The 26,263-nt window shown below is 36.6% G+C and overlaps 1 protein-coding gene across 1 annotated transcript in view; it reads right to left on the bottom strand.

The window, feature by feature from the left end:
- Positions 1-2,546: 2,546 nt before the first annotated feature.
- Positions 2,547-26,263, bottom strand: part of CBLB (Cbl proto-oncogene B) — a 211,127-nt gene continuing 187,410 nt past the window's right edge. The window contains exons 18-19 of the mRNA XM_060150650.1: positions 23,424-23,543; positions 2,547-3,279 (exon numbers count right to left, since the gene is read on the bottom strand). Of these exons, the coding sequence (XP_060006633.1) occupies positions 3,020-3,279; positions 23,424-23,543 (380 nt within the window). The 3' untranslated portion in view covers positions 2,547-3,019. The remainder of the gene's footprint in view (positions 3,280-23,423; positions 23,544-26,263) is intronic.

The following is a 26,263-nucleotide window of genomic DNA, read 5'->3' as shown; positions in this document are numbered from 1 at the left end:
ATATTGAGTTAACCAATGGGCCCTTTGAAGTTGCAGTTAGGGCTCTACTACTCTTTGCAATATAGGCAAGGGAATATGGATGGGGAGGGGCTAAAGGTCATCTTTGTGGAAGGAAGTTCAAGATCACCGTAAGCACTGCTGATTCAATTCTAGAAAATCTGGCCAGGATAGATATTACAGACATCAAGGGGAAAAAGAGATTGTGGAGATTAATTTACTGGACTATCTTTGAGGATAAGTATTTCTACCCCCAGAATATGTTGGGGGACAGGGGAGAGCAGGTTAATGTTGGCCACAATCTGTTTTAATTATATGAATTATATATCATACTGGCTTTAAAAATAATCATATTACCAAGTCTTGAGACATGGGAGGAATGTCAAACTTTTTGGATCACAGTGAAACCAAACCTGGTTCATTTCCAACCATTAATGGCTAGTCACTTTTATAATTTAAAAATTTATTTTGGTTTAATTATTTCCTAAAAAAATCTTTTGAGTTTGATAAGTCATAGGTAATAGGTAGCAATAGGTTTTTCATGATAATGTTTGATAGTAAGTTTCGCTCTTTCCATTCCATACAAAATTTTGATTCGTTCTTTTTAATGATAAAACTAATTGTTGCTATTGACTACTAGATACAGAGAGATTTTGGTGGAGGCTAGTAAGTTTTCTTTGCAAAATAGATTTTTAAAAATTCAGGCCTAAATTTTCTATATTGTCACCAGTCTTTTTCTAATCCTCACTGGGAATTTTCACATTTTTGAGAATTGTTTGAAAGAGAATATACTATACTTCCTAACATTCGTATTTTACATCCTTCCCTAATCTATTAAGAATGTTATAACAATATTATCACAATGAAGTGGCAACTTTTGGCTTTTAGACTGTACCTAAGATCAGCAAGTCATAAAAAAAAAGAACCACAGTGCTATTCCAACATGACATCAGAAACTAATAAATGAAAAATCATGATGACATAACATGGGGTTCATAAAGCAATGGAGAATTAGCCAATGCAGTTTTTAAAAGTGTAAAAAACTGCCCTCATATACCTACTTACAGGAAGAACGTCTAAAGCAAATTAAAAATTCTCTTCCAGGGACATGAACCAGCTCAGAATCAGCTGAAGAAATTAAAATATAAGCACAAACTATCCAAGGCCGGTGACTCCTCAGGTACCTCATGTCAGATCAAACTGTCAAGTAAGGGCACATGTCAGCTCACAAAGGAACGCGTTAGTTCCCTCCCCAGGTCAATGCAATGACTACACAAGTCTTGACTGTTAATTTCCTTTGGCTCTGCCACATGTTTGGATACATGCTTTCAAATCCTGAAGAAAGACTCACTATGAGATGCATCTTTTTACATCACACTGTGTGAAGTTAAAGGAGTGGCAGAAACGTGCACAAACCTGCAATCAGTCCACGTTTAGGAAGCCTTCTGTGGGTTCAAGCATTTAACACAGACCTGGTTTTGTCTAATTTCTTCACTAAATAAGAAAAAAAAAAAGCAGATTGCCTGAAAATTCTAAAGCGCTGGTGGAACCCTTCCAGGCTTTGTCCAGCAGAGACACTTTCACCATCAAAAGGGCAGATAAAGGATAACAAACAGAATATTACAATGGAATCAGTTTGTGACGGTTTGTGCTTTAAGAACACAGTGCCTGACAGCGTGGAGCACATCATAGATGCCCAATAAATATTTGTAGGTTTATTAAAAGTAATAACACGGTTTCTGAAGAACCAACCTCCATTTTGCAAAAAAGGCAAAACTATATAAATGTCTTATACCTGACTGGATGGAGCAATGTGGAGCAATGAATGAGAGAATTGAAAAATTAAATACGAACTCTAATTTGATGGGAGAGAGAAAATTACTAAGAATTTTGCAAAAGAAAAATAAACAATGCCACAGTAGCATTAGCACTTAACAGTGCGTCAAAGATGTAACGTTTCCACTGCAATATGAACTGGTTCCTAAACTTTTTAGGTACCAGAGTATAATCACTCAAACAGGAAATGAACTCTATTCCACTTCGGGAAAGGTATGGTGATAGTTTTATCTGAAAATTATTAATGTATTTCTGGGAGACGGCCCTCTTATTCAGCATGCCTCAAAGTAATGCGGCATAAATATCAGGGGACCTCATTATACAACTTCAATACGGCATTGTCATGTGCAAGCGTATTCTCCCACCTCTGCGGTAGTTGCTTTCTAATATTGTAGGTTTTTGTTTTTAGCGCCGTGACACCCCTGGGATGACAAAGATGAGAGTGTGGAAGATCACAAAACTTACACAAAAAGGGAAGCTCTTCTATATTATATGAAAACCCCTTATAAAAGGCATTCATTGACCAAAAAATGCTTTATACATTCAGATTTTACCCATCTCTCAACAGTGATGGTTTCCAAAGAAAAGACTCAGTAGTGAAGGCCACACACTTTTTTTGCATTAATTTGATACGTTGAAAATCAGAACCTTTAAAGCATCTTGTAAATGGGAGAAATGGAACTGGACCTGGGTTTGGGGGTGGGTGGGTGGGATGGGAGCGATCAAAATGAATATGTGACTTAGCTGTTGACGCAGACAGCAAGGGAGTTGGTAGAAAATGTTACAGCAGACCTGACCACTGTACAGAGGGTCTATCAAGAACACAGTACAGGTATCAAAAAAGTCCCCAAACAAAACTAAAAAACAAACTGCAACTTTGCCAACTTGTAAACAAGGAAAAGCATTTCACAGATTCAAAGTTCAAGGGAAGTAAACGTCTTTAAATTATTTTTGTCAGTTCAACCCTGATTTAAAAGTATGGCTAGCAAAAATAAGGAAGCCGTGGCCATTGGCATCCTGAGCAAGAAGCTGTCTTCTGAGAAGCAGCACTTCCGAGCCTTTCTCTTCTCAAGATGCCACGTGAGGAGGAGACGTTCTCTCTTGAATTCCATCTCACTTTTCTCCTTTCCACACATCTGGAATATTCAGCAATTGCTTTGTGTTCTGGTGTTTACAGTCCTGGCTGCTATAGATTGAGACGTGGGGAGACGGGAGGGGGGAAGGCAAATTCTCGGAGGATGCTACGGGCCACTTCGACATTATTCTGGGCTATCTCTAAGGCTCTCTTAACTTCTTCAAAGGCATAACCCTCTCCCATGAGTTTTGCAATTTTTGCATCGACATTTTCCAATGCTGCCTCAGGCCCGTGGGGTTTTCTGTGGTGAATTTCTGGTGCAGTCCTGCGGGGTCGTGGTTTAGGAGGTCTGGCTGGTGCTTGTGAACCATCTGCATAGATTTTTAAAGAGATATTTAAATAATGAGCTAAAAATGAAGATATTATACATTAGTATGAGCTCATTATTTTATATGAAAACAGTTTTTCATTGTTTCTACAAAAACCATTTTCCATTTTGTATATACTACGGTTGGATAGGTTATATTGTCCCCATTTTGAACGTCAAGAAAACTCAGGTAGGGTGTGTTGGAAATTTAACTGAGAAATTAACACAAAATTTTTCCCAATTCTACATATTGTTCTTTAAACCATACGAAATAAAAGATACAGAAAGAAAAAAAACAAAAATAACTGGAAAAGAAAAGCTTTCACTTTGGCAATGCAGCTCGCCCTTCTCTACTATGGTGGAGGCACTTCCTTGGGAAGTTTCTACCAGAGGAAACTGTTACCAGCTCGTGGATACTCCTGGCAGAACATCCCCACCAGGCCCTACACCCCACCCATGTCAGAGCAAAACTCCTGAGAAATATGCTTTGTAGCATATTTTTCAAGTTAATAATGCTGTAAAGTGATACCTTGCTGATGCTAGGGGGGAAATAATGAAATAGTAGATGCTTTGAGTCTGCTATTAGTCCATAGGTTGGACAGAAGTAAACTCAGTGCTTTGCTGAAATACTTTATCCAGATTCCAATGTAGAACGCTTAGCCTGAGAAAAAGCAAAGCCAGCAGAAACATTAGTGGAGAACTCGGTTCCAGATCAGTCCCCTGATAATAGTTTCTCAAAGTTAAACCCAATGACACTGGTATCCATGAATGGAAAGTAATCTTATTAGGAGAAAAGAAAGTTAGTTAATAGACCACCATCCCATACAGATCACCAGGAGATGGGCTAGTAACTTGAGGTGGCACTTTTATCATGGATTTCCATTTATCTGTATCTGACTTAATATCAAAAGCCTAGATTTTTAAAAAAGGTTAAAAATTGTCAAAGTTATTCCATGAAACATTTATGGGTTTAAGATACAGTAGACGCCAACAGTTATTTAATGTTTTTCTTCTTAGACCACTGACAGGTGCCAAATTCAAGGACACAAATAAATGAAGAAGTGAGGCTAGAACCCTCTTGACTCCTGTTCTCATCCTGTCCCTCTGGGTCTCTGCTCCCTTGCCAACTTTCCTGATGGCCTATGGAAATATTATAAGATGATACTTTCAATAATAATCAAATGTAAATTATAAAGAATTATCTGATACATTATTTCATATTTTTCTCATAAGTATATTTTTCTCTGAGAAGGTAACTTGTAAAAAAAATATATCATCCTGTTTGCAATTCTAGCAATATCAATATAACATACACAAAACAAAAGCCTCCAGGATGAAAATATTTAGTTCTACACAAAATTGGATGATAGTCTTATTTCTAATTGTTCCTTTCTTACAGAATGATATCCAGTTTGAAAAAAATATTATAGCTGTAGATAAAGCTTACTCTGGTCATACGTAAGAACACACATTAGTTTCTGGTTCTTGCTAAAGTCTATGCTGTTTTGTATATCTGTAACTAAATATCGCAAATTATTATGGTCTAGTAAATTGCATTTCTTACTGTTTTTGAGATTTCATTTATTTTTCTATTAAGTATTTCCATTATGTCATGCAGAGAGGGATAATAAATTATGCTTTGCTTCTAATTACTTCCAAAAACTATTAGAGATTCTAGCAAGCTTTCCTTTAATCAGTTACCACAGAATTTATACATTGAAATATTGTCTGTTCTGACTTACTTTTAGGTGAGGAAAGTATCTTGAATTAAACACAAGTTTAAATTCCTTGTATTCTACTGGTAATTTTCGAAGAACTTTTCTAATATTGTTATTTTGTTTCTGTCTGAATACTGAGAAGGGCACGTGAATATCAAGCATCTCTGAAAAGTACAGCTATGAATACTACTAAACTGGGAAAGACGCTGTGGCAGCGAGAGACCCATCTAATAGTATAATTGGAAATTAAGTCTTAAGATTTAGAGCTTCTAGATGTAATAAACATGTGTCTTTGATCTTGGCAGATGGCACCTGTCACCAGGAAAACCCCCCAAGAAATCTATCCACTCTGTGAGGCTGCTATAATTAATACTGGCCAAATGCAATGGAATTTGCAGATGATAAATTTTATTTGAGAAAGCTATTCTTTTCTTGAAAAAAAATAAGTACTAAACATAATTCAGGAAGGCTAAGTTAGGTTAAACCAAATGTTAGGGAAAACACACACACACACACACACACAATGATTAAATCAAAACTATCTAGCTAGAGGAGTGAAGGTATCTCTGATCTATTTGTAATACCAACTAGAGGAAATGATTCAAACCATCTCTGGAAGGAATCACAATAGATTTTGAAGATATTTTCAGTAAAAAAAGAAAAAACTTTGAAGCAAAGATTAATTTTTCCAAAAGATAGATTTTTTTTCCTTTTAAACACAAAACTCATATGTCCCAACTCATTTAATCCTAGTCCTCATTGCCCTAACTAACTCAAAATCTGTTTCCCCAAAACAGTGCTGACATCTCTTTGGAATCTTACAAATGCCCAGAGTTGAACTGTATCATGTATTAGAGCCCACAAATGGAAGTAACGTGGAAGCTTTGTTGCAACTTTTTGCCACCTGTTATATACATTTCTATTTATTGCTGAATATTTATTCAATTTGGAACGTTTTAATTTTTTGTTTTAATTGGATAGTGTAGCTCTGCACCAGGTAACTGACTGACAGCTACAACTTTTCAAGATGAGGATGTCGGTGACGAGCACCGAGGTTGGTTAGATGCATCTCAGTTTGGCCGCTAAGATTTTGAGTGACTTTGAGTTAAGCAGTTTACTTTCATAATTCTCACTCTCCAAATCTACTAAGTATTATTTGTAATGATAACCACTATACTACAGTGCTATAGAACAGCAGTTACTATGAATTAATAGGAATTCAAATGTGGAAGAGGACAAAAACCTGGAATTTGTAGTGAGTGCCTAGTTCTATATGAAACTTTTAAGCAAGATATTAACAAGAAAGATCTGTTACAACCTGAATTAATAGTAAAAGCCATTAAAAAAAGGCAATTTTCATGCTGATCTAAACAGCAAAGCACTTAAAGCCAATCCCTCTTTCTAGACACCTCTTCTTAAAACTCATGAACAGCCTTCACTGTTTCCACTTCTTCTTTCTCACAATGTCTAAAAGAGGAGATACCAGGTCCTTATTCACTTTGTAATGTGTAGATGATGCAAAGGAGCAATGAAACAGCAGATGAACCTCTCTCAGAGTTCTCCCAAAGCTGCTATGTGTAGTTTTGGAGTACACTGGAATGACTATGAATTTTGCCAGCGCTATGGGGACTTCTGTACCTGAATACATGTCATCCTTAGAAATGTGATTGGAAGGACATGTTTTATTCTGGTGCTGCTGTCCGTGCTCATGGTATTTTTGAACTCCTATGAGCAAGGGCAACAACATCCAAATAAGTGCAAGAAGGTGTGGAGCCATAGGCTATAAACAGTACATCTTCCTGGAGCACTAATTTTACTCAAGGGTATGAGAGAGTTAATATTTTTAAAGATGAAAATAAATGTAGATATACCAAGTAAAATGCAAAATTTCTATAAATTGTTGAAATAATACAGACTTCGAAGCAATTTCCTGCATGTGATTGTCCACTTTTAGTTAAATCTCTAGTCCCCATGTCATTCGGAGTTAGCTCTTTGGTGGGGAGAATGATTTGAGAAGCAATAGTTTGACAGCATATAAAAATGGACTATCATACAATAATTTAAAATGACGTTAAAAAAATTTAATGATGTGGTAAGAAACTTATGATATTATGTTGTACTGTGGAGTATGATCTCCACTGTGTGAACATGTGTATGGACAGATCATTAGAAAGAAGGACTCCAAAATGGCAATAATGTTCCTTACTGATGACAGGGTTCTAAGTGACTTGTCTTGTTGTTTTTTTTTTTTAATTCTACTTTGTTCTCTAATGTGTATGTACCACTTTCATAACTTAAAAAAAAGCCTCAGATCCCATCTGTTGGTTTTACAGGTCTGAGCTGCTCAAGAATCTAAGACAGAGATTGATTTTGCTGGTATAAAAAGTACAGAAGGTACGTAGTGGCTTCCTAAATTCATGTGAAAAATGTTCACAATCCAGGTTTTGACATCTCTCCTACGATTTTAGAATTCTTAGTACCCTCTTCTATCACTACTCATTTGGTTTTATGATTGGCTATCTCCAAACTCAGCTTAGCAATCACTGTTATATGAATATGTGAGTTAAAGTTTTTTTTTTTTGGCCATACACAGGCCTCTCACTGTTGTGGCCTCTCCCGTTGCAGAGCACAGGCTCCGGACGCGCAGGCTCATGGACCCAGCTGCTCCGCGGCATGTGGGATCTTCCCGGACTGGGGCACGAACCCGTGTCCCCTGCATCGGCAGGCGGAATCTCAGTCACTGCGCCACCAGGGAAGCCCGTGAGTTAAGTTTTTAAACCAATTTTTGGCCTGACTACTGGTGGGATTACAACATAAACTTGGCTAACAACAACATAAATGGGTGCACAGCCTACTGATTCAAATCCTCTCAATCAATCATTTACTAGCTGTGAGACCTTGGGTAAATTACTAAACTTTGTTGTGTCTCACTTACTTCTATAAATTGACATTAATAATACCTATTTCAGAGGGGTTGTGGGAAATAAAATTATGACTAGATCTGTATTGTATAGTAAATTTACATTTATTTATATTTTATATATAACATTACATTGTATTATATAAACTGCTCAACATTAATATACAATATATAAACAATTATATAAAATGTTTTGTATGTGCAACTATAAATATAACAATGTTAGGTATTAAATTCTCTGTTGTCTATATTTAAAACTGTATGTAATATTTTTTAAAGAAGTCTGAGACATAATCTCTAGTAATTCAATGATACTTGGGATGGACATCAAGACTCTTAGATTACAGATATGTTCAAGTATAACAATATCCGAGAATTAAAAGAAAAAAATATTGGAAGAATCAATATTGTCAAAATGACCATACTACCCAAGGCAAACTACAGATTCAGTGCAATCCCTATCAAATTACCAATGGCATTTTTCACAGAACTAGAAGAAAAAAATCTTAAAATTTGTATGGAGACACAAAAGACCCCGAATAGCCAAAGCAATCTTGGGAAAGAAGAACAGAGCTGGAGGAATCAGGCTCCCTGACTTCAGACTATACTACAAAGCTACAGTAATCAAGACAGTATGGTACTGGCACAAAAACAGAAATGCAGATCAATGGAACAGGATAGAAAGCCCAGAGATAAACCCACACACATATGGTCACCTTATTTTTGACAAAGGAGGCAGGAATATACAATGGAGAAAAGACAGCCTCTTCAATAAGTGGTGCTGGGAAAACTGGACAGCTACATGTAAAAGAATGAAATTAGAACACTCCCTAACACCATACACAAAAATAAACTCAAAATGGATTAGAGACCTAAATGTAAGGCTAGACACTATAAAACTCTTACAGTGTTCTGCCTATGTTTTCCTCTATGACATAAATCACAGCAAGATCCTTTTTGAGCCACCTCCTAGAGAAATGGAAACAAAAACAAAAATAAACAAATGGTACCTAATGAAACTTCAAAGCTTTTGCACAGCAAAGGAAACCATAAACAAGATGAAAAGACAACCCACAGAATGGGAGAAAATACTTGCAAACAATGTAACTGACAAGGGATTAATCTACAAAATTTACAAAGAGCTCATGCAGCTCAATATCCAAAAAACAAACAACCCAATCAAAAAATGGGCAGAAGACCTAAATAGACATTTCTCCAAAGAAAACATACAGATGCCAAGAGGCACATGAAAAGATGCTTAACATCACTAATTATTAGAGAAATGCTAATCAAAACTACAATGAGATATCACCTCACACCAGTCAGAATGGCCATCATGAAAAAGTCTACAAACAATAAATGCTGGAGAGAGTGTGGAGAAAAGGGAACCCTCCTACACTGTTGGCGGGAACGTGAATGGTTACAGCCACTATGGAGAACAGTATGGAGGTTCCTTAAAAAGTTAAAAATAGAGCTACCATATGACCCTGCAATCCCACTCCTGGACATATATCCAGAGAAAAACATCCGAAAAGCTATATGCACCCCAGTGTTCCTTGCAGCACTGTTAACAATAGCCAGACATGGAAGCAAACTACATGTCCATTGACAGAAGAATAAGATGTGGTACATATATACAATGGAATATTACTCAGTCATTAAAAAAGAATGGAATAATGCCATTTGCAGCAACATGGATGCACCTGGAGATTATCATACTAACTGAAGTAAGTCAGACAGAGAAAGACAAATATCATATGATATCACTTATATGTGGAATCTAAAAAAAATGATACAAATGAACTTGTTTACAAAACAGAAACAGACTCAGAGAGAAAAAACGTATGGTTACCAGAGGGGAAGGGTTGGGGGAGAGGGATAGATTGGGAGTTTGGGATTGACACATACACTCTGCTATATTTAAAATAGATAATCAACAAGGACCTACTGTATAGCACAGGGAACTCTGCTCAATACTCTGTAATAAACTAAATGGGAGAAGAATTTGAAAAAGAAGAGATACATGTATATGTATAACTGAATCACTTCACAGTACACCTGAAACTAACACAACATTGTTAATCAACTATACTCCAATATAAAATAAAAAGTAAAAAAATATTTTTATTAGACCTGTATCTTATAGTAAATTTACATTTAAACTACTCAAAACATTAATATACAATATAGACACTATTATATAAAATATATTTTACGTGTGCAACTATAAATATAATAATATGTTATGTATTAAGTATTAAGTTATCTCTGTTATCTGTATTTAAAATACTTAGCATCATTTGTCCCATAGTAAGTGCTTAACAAATTTTAAAAATGATTACTACATACAATGAGACATAATCTCTAAAATTATTTAGTAATTCATTGACTACACTTGGGATGGACATCAAGACTCTTAGACTACAGATTTTTTCAAGTATAACAATATCTGAGAATTAAAAGAAAAAATATCAATTAACTTATCAAGGCATAAAAGAAATCTCATACACATCATCATTATGACTTTGTTACTCTCCTGTAAGTTGGAACAATTATTTCTGGAACTCATTTATGTAAACTTGAATTGCTTCCACTACAGATATACTATTTAATTTTAGAAGGACATGTTTTTATACTACTGAATTTTAGGACATGTTTTAATACAGTTTTCACTAAATTACAAATAAAATATCTTCACATACACTAAGGTAGGTAATTATGATTGTAAGGGCCAAGGTTATGACATAACTTTTTTAATACATCCAGAAAATGGTTATAAAAGAACTACATTAGTATTAGATTTGTAAGAAAACTGACCCCATGTTCAGTGGTTTTAAAACTGAAGCTGTATGTAAGGAAAAACATTTTAGGTAGTTGAACTATGGTAAAACTCTGTAATGCGGCAATTTCCTTTGCTGAAACACAAAACAAAATCTTAAAAACACCGTTTATCTTAAAACATCACTTATAACAATACACAACTCCCACTCTTATGTGAAATGAAGCCGTGATTTCCAGTTGAGGTCTTAATATAAAATTCATTCAACATCTGGGCACTTTTCCTTTAAGCTAGTAAAGGAAAAGCAGTATTGGAATTAATTCCTTTTATGAGACCTCCTTTATTTTGTAGGTATACTTGGCAATAATATCTGTTACCAGTTATAAACACATTTAATAGAAGTCATATTCTGAAATTCTAGTGTTATTTTTAAGTATTACCTTGAACGTCCTTTTAAATACTAAGAATATTAAAAAAAAATCTCAAGAGCTCAGCTGTACTTCATCAACATGAGCACAAACACATCATCATTACGACTTTGTATTCTAATATAAGTTGGATTCCCTGGGTTTTTAAAGAATGGTATTCAAACTGTAGCACATTATATCTTACCACAAGAGAAAAGCAAACTTAAAAATGTCTAAAAACTCATGCATAGCTAGTACAGACATGAACCCTATATGAAGAAATAAGCAGACTTTTAGCAAAAACATTTGGCCCATATAAGGTATATGTAAGTTTAACACACGCCAGTAAAATCCACTTATTCTGATTATCATTATGACCTATTCATATCATTAAATATTGTTACATCTACAAACTTCAGAAAATTATAAACTTTTATGGGGGGAGGAATAAAACATTTGGAAGGCTCTTTGTATATGCAGACATACATTTACATGCACACATCCTTTTTAGAAAAAGGAAAATATTTTTAAATCAATTAAATTTTTTGAGTTATTTTCATAGAAAGCTTATATACATAAGTAAGTCACCATCAATTATTTACATCACCATAAAAAATAGGAAAATGGAATTTATAAGATGTGGCAGTTATACCAGAATCCTCAACGATTGTCTTTAAAAGGCCTTAATATCAATAAAAACGTTACTGCAAAATAAGCACTATTAGTATCCCAAAGGCACACTGCATAGTCTTAAGTTTCTGATGGAAAGATCTAATCCAGAAGGCAAGCTGAGTCCCTCTCCTGGTGTGAAATAAACTAGTGGACAGCTTGGTAGCCCTGTGAAGCAGCATGTGAGCAAATATCTTGTTGGAAAAAAGTATCTTATTTTCTGTGGTTTGACTGTGTTTGTAAAGAGAGTTCAGGGAGTAGGCTGAAATAGTTGATGTTACACCTAGCTGAGGCCCTCAGAGGTAATAATCAGGACTATTTTATCACTCAGGTAAAGCCAGTTTAGGTTTCTGGTAAATGCGTATTTGGGGATGTTTCAACAGGGTTTGTGACTTAAAGTTCTTCCTTGAAATTTCTAGTGTAATGCTAACTGGAATTCCTACCAGTTGAAATCATATATGTGAATGATGTCCCTCTGGGCTCAACAATACCTGCATGTTACGGTGCGAACTGTAAAGAAGCTGTGAAAATAGAGCATTTAGGCCACAACTCTTCTCATAACTTGAGTATATGTTTCTGTTAATCCAGAGCTGGTGATACTGAATGCTATTTTAAATCAGTCATGGCACTCTTCTCAAAGTTGTATTTTAACATTATTTCCTTAAGGGATTTGCTTCCTTCTACTATATATATTGTAAGATACTGTCTCTCTCCTTCTTCTTGACTTTCACATTTTTTCATCATTCTGGAAATCTACCCTTTCAAATGGAAATACAGTGTTTCAGTGGGTACCCATGGATATATCTGAAATATTGGAATGACTAGAAGTAAATTGGTAAAAACAGCACAGACCAAAATTTGAAATGGTTAATAAAATTTTCTGTTTTTCTGAGTTATAGTCAAGTGTAAAAACTTACAAAACTGCAGAGGGATTTTTACATCTCCCATGCATGTCATCAAGTACAGAACTACTGTGCTGATAATTCTCAAAGCAGCTAAATAATTATCTTGATTCGGAAGTTACAGAATGGACAGCTCTCACTATTAACAAATCTGTGAACTGAGGTTTGAGCTTAAAAGCAAACCAAATCCAGCAATACATAAAAAGGATCATACACCATGATCAAGTGGGATTTATCCCAGGGTTGCAAGGATTGTTCAATATCCATAAATCAATGTGATACACCATATTAAACTGAAGACTAAAAACCATATGATCATCTTAATAGATGAAAAAAAGCTTTTGATAAAATTCAACATCATTTATGATAAAAAACTATCCAGAAAGTGGGCATATAGGGGATATAACCTAAACACAGTAAAGACCATATAGGGCAAACCCACAACTAACATCATACTCAATGATGAAAAGTTGAAAGCATTCTCTCTAAGACCAGGAACAAGACAAGGATGCCACTCTCACCACTTTTATTCAACATAGTTTTGGAAGTCCTAGCCATGGCAATCAGAGAAGAAAAAAATAAAAAGAATCCAGATTGGAAAGGAAGAAGTAAAACTGTCAGTTTGCAGACCACTTGCTACTATACACAGAAAATCCTAAAGATGCCACCAGCAAACTACTAGAGCTCATCAATGATTTCTGTAAATTTGCAGGATACAAAATTAATATACAGAAATCTGTCTCATTTTTATACATTAACAATGAAATATCAGAGAAATTAAGGAAACAATCCCATTTACCATCACATCAAAAAGAATACAATACCTAGGAATAAACCTACCTAAGGAGGCAAAAGACCTGTACTCTGAAAATTACAAGACACTGATGAAGGAAACTGAAGATGACACTAACAAATGGAAACCATGTTCTTGGATTGGAAGAATCAATATTGTTAAAATGACCATACTACCCAAGACAATCTACAGATTCAATGCAAGCCCTATCAAATTACCAATGGCATTTTTCAGAGAACAAATAATTTTAAAATTTGTATTGAAACACAAAAGACCTTGAACAGTCGAAACAGAGAAAGAAGAACGGAGCTGGAGGAATCATGCTCCCTGACTTCAGACTGTACTACAAAGCTACAGTAATCAAAATAGTATGGTACTGGCACTAAAATAGACACATACATCAATGAACAGGATAGAAAGCCCAGAAATAAACCCACACACTTATGGTCAATTAATATATTGGGTTGGCCAAAAAGTTCGTTCAGATTTTTCTGTAAATGTTATGGAAAAACCTGAACAAACTTTTTGGCCAACCCAATATAACAAAGGAGGCAAGAATATACAATGGAGAAAAGACCGTCTCTTCAATAAGTGGCGCTGGGAAAACTGGACAGCTATATGTAAAAGAATGAAATTAGAACATTCGCTAACACCATATACAAAAATAAACTCAATGGATTTAAAAACGTAAATGTTTTTAAAACATTTTAAAACATAAAATGTTTTATAATGTTTTAAAACATAAAAAATGTTTTAAAACATAAATGTAAGATCAGATAACTATAAAACTCCTAGAGGAAAACCTAGGCAGAACGCTCTTTGACATAAACCACAGCAATATTTTTTGGATCCATCTCCTAGAGTAATGGATATAAGAGCAAAAAACCAAATGGGACCTAATTCCTGTGTTGTTGTTGTTTTTGTTTTTTTTGGCTGTACCACATGGCATGTGGAACTTCCCCAACCAGGGATCGAACCATGCCCCCTGCAGTGGAAGCACAGAGTCTTAATCACTGGACCACCAGGGAAGTCCAAATGGGACCTAATTAAACTTAAAAGATTCTGCACAGCACAGGAAATTATAAACAAAACAAAAAGACAACCTACAGAAGGGGAGAAGATCTTTGCAAATGATGTGACCAAAAAGGGATTAACTTCCAAAATATACAAACAACTCATACAGCTTAATATAAAAAAAAAAAAAAACCCAATCAAAAAATGGGCAGAAGACCTAAATAGACATTTCTCCAAAGATGACATACAGATGGCCAAGAGGCACATGGAAAGATGCTCAACACCGCTAACAGAGAAATGCAAATGAAAACTACAATGTGGTATCACCTCACACCAGTCAGAATGGCCATCATCAAAATGTCTACAAATAATAAATGCTGGAGATAGTGTGGAGAAAAGGGGACCCTCCTACACTGTTGGTGGGAATGTAAATTGGTGCAGTCATTATGGAGAACAGTAGGAAGGTTCCTTAAAAAACTAAAAATTGAGTTACCATATGATCCAGCAATCCCATTCCTGGGCATATATCTGGAAAAGACAAACTAATTCGAAAAGACAGATGCACCTCAGCGTTCATAGCAGCACTGTTTACAACAGCCAAGACGTGGGAGCAACCTAGGTGTTCATCGACAGAAGAATGGATAAAGAAGATGTGGAGGACGAGGGGAAGATGGTGGAAGAGTAAGACGCGGAGATCACCTTCCTCCCCACAGATACACCAGAAATACATCTACACGTGGAACAACTCCTACAGAACACCTACTGAATGCTGGCAGAAGACGTCAGACCTCCCAAAAAGCAAGAAACTCCCCATGTACCTGGGTAGGGCAAAAGAAAAAAGAATAAACAGAGACAAAAGAATAGGGACGGGACCTGCACCAGTGGGAGGGAGCTGTGAAAGAGGAAAGGTTTCCACACACTAGGAAGCCCCTTCGCGGGCGGAGACTGCGGGTGGCGGAGTGGGGGAGCTTCGAAGCCATGGAGGAGAGCGCAGCAACGGGTGCGGAGGGCAAAGTGGGGAGATTCCCGCACAGAGGATCGGTGCCGACCGGCACTCATCAGCCCGAGAGGCTTCTCCGCTCACCCGCCGGGGTGGGTGGGGCTGCGAGCTGAGGCTCGGGCTTTGGTCAGAGCGCAGGGAGAGGACTGGGGTTGGCGGCATGAACACAGCCTGAAAGGGTTAGTGCACCACGGCTACCCGGGAGGGAGTGCGGGAAAAGGTCTGGATCTATCAAAGAGGCAAGAGACTTTTTCTTCCCTCTTTGTTTCCTGGTGTGCGAGGAGAGGGGATTAAGAGCGCTGCTTAAAGGAGCGCCAGAGATGGGTGCGAGCCGCGGCTAAAAGCGCGGACCCAAGACACGGGCAAGAGACGCTAAGGCTGCTGCTGCCGCCACCAAGAAGCCTATGTGAGAGCACTGGTCACTATCCACACGTCCCTTCCGGGCAGACTATGCAGCCGGCCACTGCCAGGGTCCCGGGATCCAGGGACAACTTCCGCAGGAGAACGCATGGCGAGCCTCAGGCTGGTGCAACGTCATGCCGGCCTCTGCCACCGCAGGCTTACCCCGCACTCCATGCCCCTCCCTCCCCTTGGCCTGAGTGAGCCAGAGCCCCCGAATCAGCAGCTCCTTTAACCTCGTCCTGTCTGAGCGAAAAACAGACAAGCTCTGGTGACCTACACGCAGAGGCGGGGCCAAATCCAAAGCTGAGCCCCTGGGAGCTGTGAGAACAAAGAAGAGAAAGGGAGATCTCTCCCAGCAGCCTCAGAAGCAGCGGATTAAAGCTCCACAATCAACTTGATGTACCTGCATCTGTGGAATACATGAATAGACGAATCATCCCAAATTGAGGACCGTGTGGATGAAAGGCTCTCGGTGCTGCAGCCAGGAGTCAGTGCTGTGCCTCTGAGGTGGGAGAGCCAACTTCAGGACACTGGCCAACAAGAGACTTCCCAGCTCCACATAATATCAAACGGCAAAAATCTCCCAGAGATTTCCATCTCAACACCAGCACCCAGCATCACTCAACGACCAGCAAGCTGCAGTGCTGGACACCCTATGCCAAACAACTAGCAAAACAGGAACACAACCCCACCCATTAGAAGAGAGGCTGCCCAAAATCATAGTAAGTCTACAGACACCCCAAAACACACCACCAGACGTGGACCTGCCCACCAGAAAGACAAGATCCAGCCTCATCCACCAGAACACAGGCACTAGGCCCCTCCACCAGGAAACCTACACAACCCACTGAACCAACCTTACCACTGGGGACAGACACCAAGAACAACGGGAACTACGAACCTGCAGCCTGCAAATAGGAGACCCCAAACACAGTAAGATAAGCAAAATGAGAAGACAGAAAAACACAGCAGATGAAGGAGCAAGATAAAAACGCACCAGACCTAACAAATGAAGAGGAAATAGGCAGTCTACGTGAAAAAGAATTCAGAATAATGATAGTAAAGATGATCTAAAATCTTGGAAATAGAATAGACAAAATGCAAGAAACATTTAACAAGGACCTAGAACTAAAGATGAAACAAACAACGATGAACAACAAAATAAATGAAATGAAAAATACTCTAGATGGGATCAATAGCAGAATAACTGAGGCAGAAGAACGGATAAGTGACCTGGAAGATAAAATAGTGGAAATAACTACTGCAGAGCAGAATAAAGAAAAAAGATAAAAAGATAAAGAAAAAGATAAAAAGATAAAGAAAAAAGATAAAAAGATAAATAAAGAAAAAAGAATGAAAAGAACTGGGACAACATTAAACACACCAACATTTGAATTATAGGGGTTCCAGAAGAAGAAGAGAAAAAGAAAGGGACTGAGAAAATATTTGAAGAGATTATAGTTGAAAACTTCCCTAATATGGGAAAGGAAATAGTTAATCAAGTCCAGGAAGCACAGAGAGTCCCATACAAGATAAATCCAAGGAGAAATATGCCAAGACACATATTAATCAAACTGTCAAAAGTTAAATACAAAGGAAGCATATTAAAAGCAGCAAGGGAAAAACAACAAATAACACACAAGGGAATCCCCATAAGGTTAACAGCTGACCTTTCAGCAGAAACCCTACAAGCCAGAAGGGAGTGGCAGGACATACTGAAAGTGATGAAGGAGAAAAACCTGCAACCAAGATTACTCTACCCAGCAAGGATCTCATTCAGATTTGATGGAGAAATTAAAACCTTTACAGACAAGCAAAAGCTGAGAGAGTTCAGCACCCCCAAACCACCTTTACAACAAATGCTAAAGGAACTTCTCTAGGCAAGAAACAAAAAGAGAAGGAAAAGACCTACAATAACGAACCCAAAACAATTTAGAAAATGGGAATAGGAACATACATGTCGATAATTACCTTAAATGTAAATGGACTAAATGCTCCCACCAAAAGACACAGATTGGCTGAATGGATACAAAAACAAGACCCATATATATGCTGTCTACAAGAAACCCACTTCAGACCTAGAGACACATACAGACTGAAAGTAAGGGGATGGAAAAAGATATTCCATGCAAACGGAAACCAAAAGAAAGCTGGAGTAGCAATTCTCATGTCAGACAAAATAGACTTTAAAATAAAGACTATTATAAGGGACAAAGAAGGACACTACATAATGATCAAGGGATCAATCCAAGAAGAAGATATAACAATTGTAAATATTTATGCACCCAACATAGGAGCACCTCAATACAAAAGGCAAGTACTAACAGCCATAAAAGGGGAAATCAACAGTAACACATTCATAGTAGGGGACTTTAACACCCCACTTTCACCCATGGACAGATCATCCAAAATGAAAATAAATAAGGAAACACAAGCTTTAAATGATACATTCAACAAGATGGACTTAATTGATATTTATAGGACACTCCATCCAAAAACAACAGAATACACATTTTTCTCAAGTGCTCATGGAACACTCTCCAGGATAGATCATATCTTGGGTCACAAATCAAGCCTTGGTAAATTTAAGAAAATTGAAATTGTATCAAGTATCTTTTCCAACCACAACGCTATGAGACTAGATATCAATTACAGGAAGAGATCTGTAAAAAATACAAACACATGGAGGCTAAACAATACACTACTTAATAATGAAGTGATCACTGAAGAAATCAAAGAGGAAATTAAAAAATACCTAAAAACAAATGACAGTGGAGACACGACAACCCAAAACCTATGGGATGCAGCAAAAGCAGTTCTAAGAGGGACCTTTATAGCAATACAAGTTCACCTTAAGAAACAGGAAACATCTCGAATAAACAACCTAACCTTGCACCTCAAGCAATTAGAGAAAGAAGAACAAAAAAACCCCAAATTAGCAGAAGGAAATAAATCATAAAAAGCACATCAGAAATAAATGAAAAAGAAATGAAGGAAACGATAGCAACGATCAATAAAACTAAAAGCTGGTTCTTTGAGAAGATAAACAAAATTGATAAACCATTAGCCAGAGTCATCAAGAAAAAAAGGGAGAAGACTCAAATCAGTAGAATTAGAAATGAAAAAGGAGAAGTAACAACTGACACTGCAGAAACACAAAAGATCATGAGAGATTACTACAAGCAACTCTATGCCAATAAAATGGACAACCTGGAAGAAATGGACAAATGCTTAGAAATGCACAACCTGCCAAGACTGAATCAGGAAGAAATAGAAAATATGAACAGACCAATCACAAGCACTGAAATTGAAACTGTGATTAAAAATCTTCCAACAAACAAAAGCCCAGGACCAGATGGCTTCACAGGCGAATTCTATCAAACATTTAGAGAAGAGCTAACACCTATCCTTCTCAAACTCTTCCAAAATATAGCAGAGGGAGGAACACTCCCAAACTCATTCTGCAAGGCCACCATCACCTTGATACCAGACAAGGATGTCACAAAGAAAGAAAGAAAACTACAGGCCAATATCACTGATGAACATAGATGCAAAAATCCTCAACAAAATACTAGCAAACAGAATCCAACAGCACAATGAAAGGATCATACACCATGATCAAGTGGGGTTTATTCCAGGAATGCAAGGATTCTTCAATATACGCAAATCAATCAATGTGATAAACCATATTAACAAACTGAAGGAGAAAAACCATATGATCATCTCAATAGATGCAGAGAAAGCTTTCAACAAAATTTAACACCCATTTATGATAAAAACCCTCCAGAAAGTAGGCACAGAGGGAACTTTCCTCAACATAATAAAGGCCATATATGACAAACCCACAGCCAACATCATCCTCAATGGTGAAAAACTGAAAGCATTTCCACTAAGATCAGGAACAAGACAAGGTTGCCCACTCTCACCACTCTTATTCAACATAGTTTTGGAAGTTTTAGCCACAGCAATCAGAGAAGAAAAGGAAATAAAAGGAATCCACGTCAGAAAAGAAGAAGTAAAGCTGTCACTGTTTGCAGATGACATGATACTATACACAGAGAATCCTAAAGATGCTACCAGAAAACTACTAGAGCTAATCAATGAATTTGGTAAAGTAGCAGGATACAAAATTAATGCACAGAAATCTCTGGCATTCCTGTACACTAATGATGAAAAATCTGAAAGTGAAACCAAGAAAACACTCCCATTTAGCATTGCAACAAAAAGAATAAAATATCTAGGAATAAACCTACCTAAGGAGACAAGAGACCTGTATGCAGAAAATTATAAGACACTGATGGAAGAAATTAAAGATGATACAAAAAGATGGAGAGATATACCATGTTCTTGTATTGAAAGAATCAACATTGTGAAAATGACTCTACTACCCAAAGCAATCTACAGATTCAATGCAATCCGTATCAAACTACCACTGGCATTTTTCACAGAACTAGAACAAAAAATTTCACAATTTGTACGGAAACACAAAAGACCCCGAATAGCCAAAGCAACCTTGAGAACGAAAAAGGGAGCTGGAGGAATCAGGCTCCCTGACTTCAGACTATACTACAAAGCTACAGTAATCAAGACAGTATGGTACTGGCACAAAAACAGAAAGAGAGATCAATGGAACAGGATAGAAAACCCAGAGATAAACCCACGCACATATGGTCACCTTATCTTTGATAAAGGAAGCAGGAATGTACAGTGGAGAAAGGACAGCCTCTTCAATAAGCGGTGCTGCGAAAACTGGACAGGTACATGTAAAAGTATGAGATTAGATCACTCCCTAACACCATACACAAAAATAAGCTCAAAATGGATTAAAGACCTAAATGTAAGGCCAGAAACTATCAAACTCTTAGAGGAAAACATAGGCAGAACACTCTATGACATAAATCACAGCAAGATCCTTTTTGACCCACTTCCTAGAGAAATGGAATAAAAACAAAAATAAACAAACGGGACCTAACGAAACTTCAAAGCTTTTGCATAGCAAAGGAAACCATAAAGACGACCAAAAGACAACCCTCAGAATGGGAGAAAATATTTGCAAATGAAGCAACTGACCAAGGATTAATTTCCAAAATTTACAAGCAGCTCATGCAGCTCAATAACAAAAAAACAAGCAACCCAATCCAAAAATGGGCAGAGGACCTAAATAGACATTTCTCCAAAGAAGATATACAGAGTGCCAACTAACACATGAAAGAATGCTCAACATCATTAATCATTAGAGAAATGCAAATCAAAACTACAATGAGATATCATCTCACACCAGTCAGAATGGCAATCATCAAAAGATCTAGAAACAATAAATGCTGAAGAGGGTGTGGAGAAAAGGGAACACTCTTGCACTGCTGGTGGGAATGTGAATTGGTACAGCCACTGTGGAGAACAGTATGGAGGTTCCTTAAAAAACTACAAATAGAACTACCATATGACCCAGCAATCTCAATACTGGGCATATACCCTGAGAAAACCATAATTCAAAAAGAGTCATGTACCAAAATGTTCACTGCAGCTCTATTTACAATAGCCCGGAGATGGAAACAACGTAAGTGCCCATCATGGGATGAATGGATAAAGAAGATGTGGCACATATATACAATGGAATATTACTCAGCCATGAAAAGAAACGAAATTGAGCTATTTGTAATGAGGTGGATAGACCTAGAGTCTGTCATACAGAGTGAAGTAAGTCAGAAAGAGAAAAACAATTACCGTATGCTAACACATATATATGGAATTTAAGAAAAAAAAATGTCATGAAGAACCTAGGAGTAAGACGGGAATAAAGACATAGACCTACTAGAGAGTGGACTTGAGGATATGGGGAGGGGGAAGGGTGAGCTGTGACATAGCAAGAGAGTGGCATGGACATATATACACTACCAAACGTAAGGTAGATAGCTAGTGGGAAGCAGCCGCATAGCACAGGGAGATCAGCTCGGTGCTTTGTGACCGCCTGGAGGGGTGGGATAGGGAGGGTTGGAGGGAGGGAGACACAAGAGGGAAGAGATATGGGAACATATGTATATGTATAACTGATTCACTTTGTTATAAAGCATAAACTAACACACCATTGTAAAGTAATTATATCCCAATAAAGATGTTAAAAAAAAAAGATGTGATATGTATGCAGAATGGAATATTACTCAGCCATAAAAACAAATGAAATAATGCCATTTGCAGCAACATGGATTGACCTAGAGATTATCATACTAAGTGAAGTAAATCAAAGACAAGTATCATATGCTATCACTTATATGTGGACTCTAAAAAAATGATACAAAGTTATTTACAAAACAGAAACAGACTCACAGACATAGAAAACAAACTTATAGTTACCACAGGGGAAAGGAGCAGGGAGGGATAAATTAGGAGTTTGGGATTAGCAGATACACACTACTATATATAAAATAAACAACAAGGACCTACTGTATAGCACAGGGAACTATATTCAATATCTTGTAATAACCTATAATGGAAAAGAATCTGAAGACGAATATATATATATTCAGTTTTATATATATATATATATATATATCAGTTATATAACAATCACTTGGCTGTACCGCTGAAACTAAAACATCATTGTAAATCCACTATACTTCAAAAAAAGTCAAAATACAGTTAATGAAAAAAATACTGATATAGGACAAAAATCTACATAGGAAAAACTTCTGATGTTCATAATTATGAGACAAATGTATTTTTTCAGTTGCTCAAAATATGTGTATGTTCACCATAACACAGATATCGGCGACTCTTCCCTCCTCCCTTCTACCCCTCCACTCATCCAAGGAACATGTGCTGCTAGGCCCTCTTCTAGACACTTGGGGATAAAGCAGTGAACCAAACCACGTGTGTATATTCAAAGCAGTACTCTAGCAGATGAGACAGACAAGCAAATAAATGAATGAAAGGTGCTATGAAGAAACATAGAGCAAAAGAGGGGGATAGAAAGTGACTGTGTAAAGTAGGGGAAGCTATTTTAGATATGGTGGTCGAGGAAGACCTCCCAAAGAAGCAAAGCAGCAACATTCCATTAATAATGGTTATGAGTACGACCTGTATTTACTAAAATGGAACAAGCTTCTACTTGATGACTGGTGGTAGAGCACTGCAATGATAGCCCTAAATAAGCTATGAAAATGAATAGTTTGGTGCTAATACTAACTCTAAAGAGATTTCTTCCTTTAATGGAGAAATAAGAGAATGCAGCAGTTCGGTATATAAAGACCTCAATCCCATTTCTCATATCTGATAAGGCAAAACAAAAGTTAGAGAATGAATAGATTTTGAATCACAGAACATGCTTTACTGACATATCAAAGTTAATATTAAGGCTTAATGTTTTCTTTTCCGTGAGACAATTTTGTAGGCATTCTTCTCATAATACATGCTTTATAAGCAAATGCAATGGTGATAAAAATACTTTCTTAGGCTGGCGGTGCTCAATTATACACTGAATAAAAAGGTGCTCCGAAAAGCACTGTACAAACATAAGGTATTATTATTACTATTATTAGCCAACTCACCTGAAGATGAAGGAAGCTGATCATAGTCCTGTGATGTTCTGTTGGATTTGACATTTTCACCTGGTAATCTCCTAGCAGGAGGCAAAGGAACCTGGCCACTTGCTGGATCAAAGAAGGGATCTTAAAAATAAAGATAATTTTCAGATTAAAACTATTATCTCTGCTAACTGGCTAAAGAAAAAAAATAGAAATTCTCTATAAAGATCAACTTTTGAAAATAAAACATTTCATGACTGATAGTACCACTTTCTAATTTGCATATTTTCTAAGTTAGTCATCACTTGCTCAAATATGCTTTTCCCATTTATTCCTAATTAATACACACTACTAACTTTGTAGTTTTCAGATCTCTTACTTGATGGTAAAATTGTTGATGGTAAAAACTGCTTCTAATTTTAATTTTCTGTCCCAGTCTGTCCTGTACAATGAATAGAAACTGTTGTCAAAGAAAAAAATGGGTTTTGAATTTTGCCTGTAAGAATATTATATCAGTTAATCTGTCTAAGCATTAGGCAGACACAATCTGTAAAATGGACCTGACATTTGGGATTTGTGAGGATTAAATGAATTCATGTCTATGAAATCTCCTGTACATATAATGTGCCTTTTAAAATACTACATTGAGGGCTTCCCTGGTGGTGCAGTGGTTGAGAGTCCGCCTGCCGATGCAGGGGACACGGGTTCGTGCCCCGGTCCGGGAAGATCCCACATGCCGCGGAGCGGCTGGGCCCGTGAGCCATGGCCGCTGAGCCTGCACGTCCAGAGCCTGTGCTCTGCAATGGGAGAGGCCACAACAGTGAGAGGCCCGAGTACCATAAAAAAAAAAAAAAAATACTACATTGGGCATCCTATGCAAAAAATTGTTAGTTGGCTCACTGGACAATAAATTCAATTATTAAAAATTATGCTATTATTAACATTAAGGTTTGTATAAGTAGTAAAATGTGTTGTTTTTTTTTAACCACCTTGACAGAGAGGGGGCATCTGAAATAGTGAAAAATACGAATTGCAGACAAATTAAAAATTATTGTACTTCTTAATTATATTTATTAAAAAGAGAATAATGGCAGAAGCTAATGGCAGAGCTAATGGCAGAAAAAGATTGTATCAGTGCTACTATATTAAATCATTAGGACCATAAACCTACCTGGTTTAAAATTAGTAGTATATGAGTTTAAATTCATAGAACTGATTCATTTTCTGAGCAGATGAACATTACCTCTGCAACCTTTGGTTCACTAATAATTTATCATCTGCCACCACTGCCATCTCGGGTTCCTCGGTTTTCCTCTCTCATAACACTTTCTTTTATGTCTGCCCGTATCTCCAAAGGTACTGTAAGTTCTTTTCAGGGCAGGGACCTTATCTTACTCAATTGTGTTTGAATTGTATCTCCTAATAGAAACACAGTACCAAGCATACGGCTTGGTAAATAGCCTGCACTTCACAAATATTTACCTTTAACTACCCAAATTAACTCATATTCAGATTTTTCATAAATTCAAATTCTGTGAAATCTGTATTGCTAACATAAGGCTAAAATTATAACTATTAAAGAAGCCCTGATAAATATTTCATTGTTTTAACTTCAATTTGAGTTTGATATTAAAAATATGTAACACTTTGATTATTTGAGAAGGAAATACATGCCTATTTATATTAATTTTGACTAGTTGAAGTCATTATTTCCTTGCCCCTATCTGCGTACAATAATTATCTCCAGCTTTACTGGAGACTTTTTATTTTTTAACCTAAGCAAGGCTACTTAATTTGCTTTCATTAATTTTGAGATTAAAGTAAGTCTTAGATTCTGAGTTTTCAATAATTGAAAAGTCAATGGTTCAGCCTCATTAATTTTGTTGAAACATTTTAGGAAGGAATAAGAAGATAAATCAAATTCCATGCAACAAATGTTAGTCTTTTGATTTGGAAGGCTAACCAAAGGAACCAAATGTGGTGATTTCTGCATAAATTTAGAAATTTCCCAAAAATTTACAGCTAAATTTTCAATGAAATTTACTTTCAATTCTTGTTCATTCTAAAACATCACTGATATAATATTAGGTCAGAGAAAAGACTGTCTTTTATAATTACACTTTTTTATTTCCTTAGGGGTAAATTTATAGGTTTGTTAGATATGCTATTTCTAACCATCTATTTATTTAAGAGTAAACATTAGATTCTGGATACATTATTGAGTCATAAATAGAGTACAAAATATACAGTAGTATGATATTGCTCCACTAATCTGTTGCACCTAAAAGGTCACTAGGTACGCTAAAAATATTACCAAAAATAGCACGAAATACTTAGTTCAGTTCTGAACCACTAAAATGCTTCATGTTAAGTTTGGCTACTGGTCAGGTATAGGGTAAACTGGGCTTCTGTAGCAAGTTATAAAGTTGGAAGCATTCCTGCTTCGATGGGAAAAGATATTATATATAATACAATTATTACAGAGAGTACAATAATTACCAAATTTGAAAATCAATAAAGTTTTTAAAAGTAAATTCTTCAAAAATTCCTTAAAGTAAAATTTTATATCCAGACTTAGGATTAAAACATACAAATTGAAAATGCCATAGCCAATGTACCATTTATATAGTAATACACGTTTGAGAAATGAATGAATGAATGAACACGATGGGTAGTCCACTCTAAAAAGCAAAGTACAAGTGCCTGTGATTTACAGTATGGTAATGCTAAATTGAAAAATTTTAAGACTTATTTTAAGAGAGTATTAAAAACTAAGGAAACACTGGGAGGGAAAGGTTTGCTAACTATGAAAGAAGTGGGGAAATACGCATCAATCAAAATTATGCTGTGTAAGAAGGAAACCT

The sequence above is a fragment of the Lagenorhynchus albirostris genome, chromosome 5, assembly GCF_949774975.1.
Source record: "Lagenorhynchus albirostris chromosome 5, mLagAlb1.1, whole genome shotgun sequence".
Classification (NCBI taxonomy): domain Eukaryota; kingdom Metazoa; phylum Chordata; class Mammalia; order Artiodactyla; family Delphinidae; genus Lagenorhynchus; species Lagenorhynchus albirostris.
The sequence above is the reverse complement of the archived record's forward strand: the minus strand, read 5'-3'. Positions and strand labels throughout refer to the sequence as shown.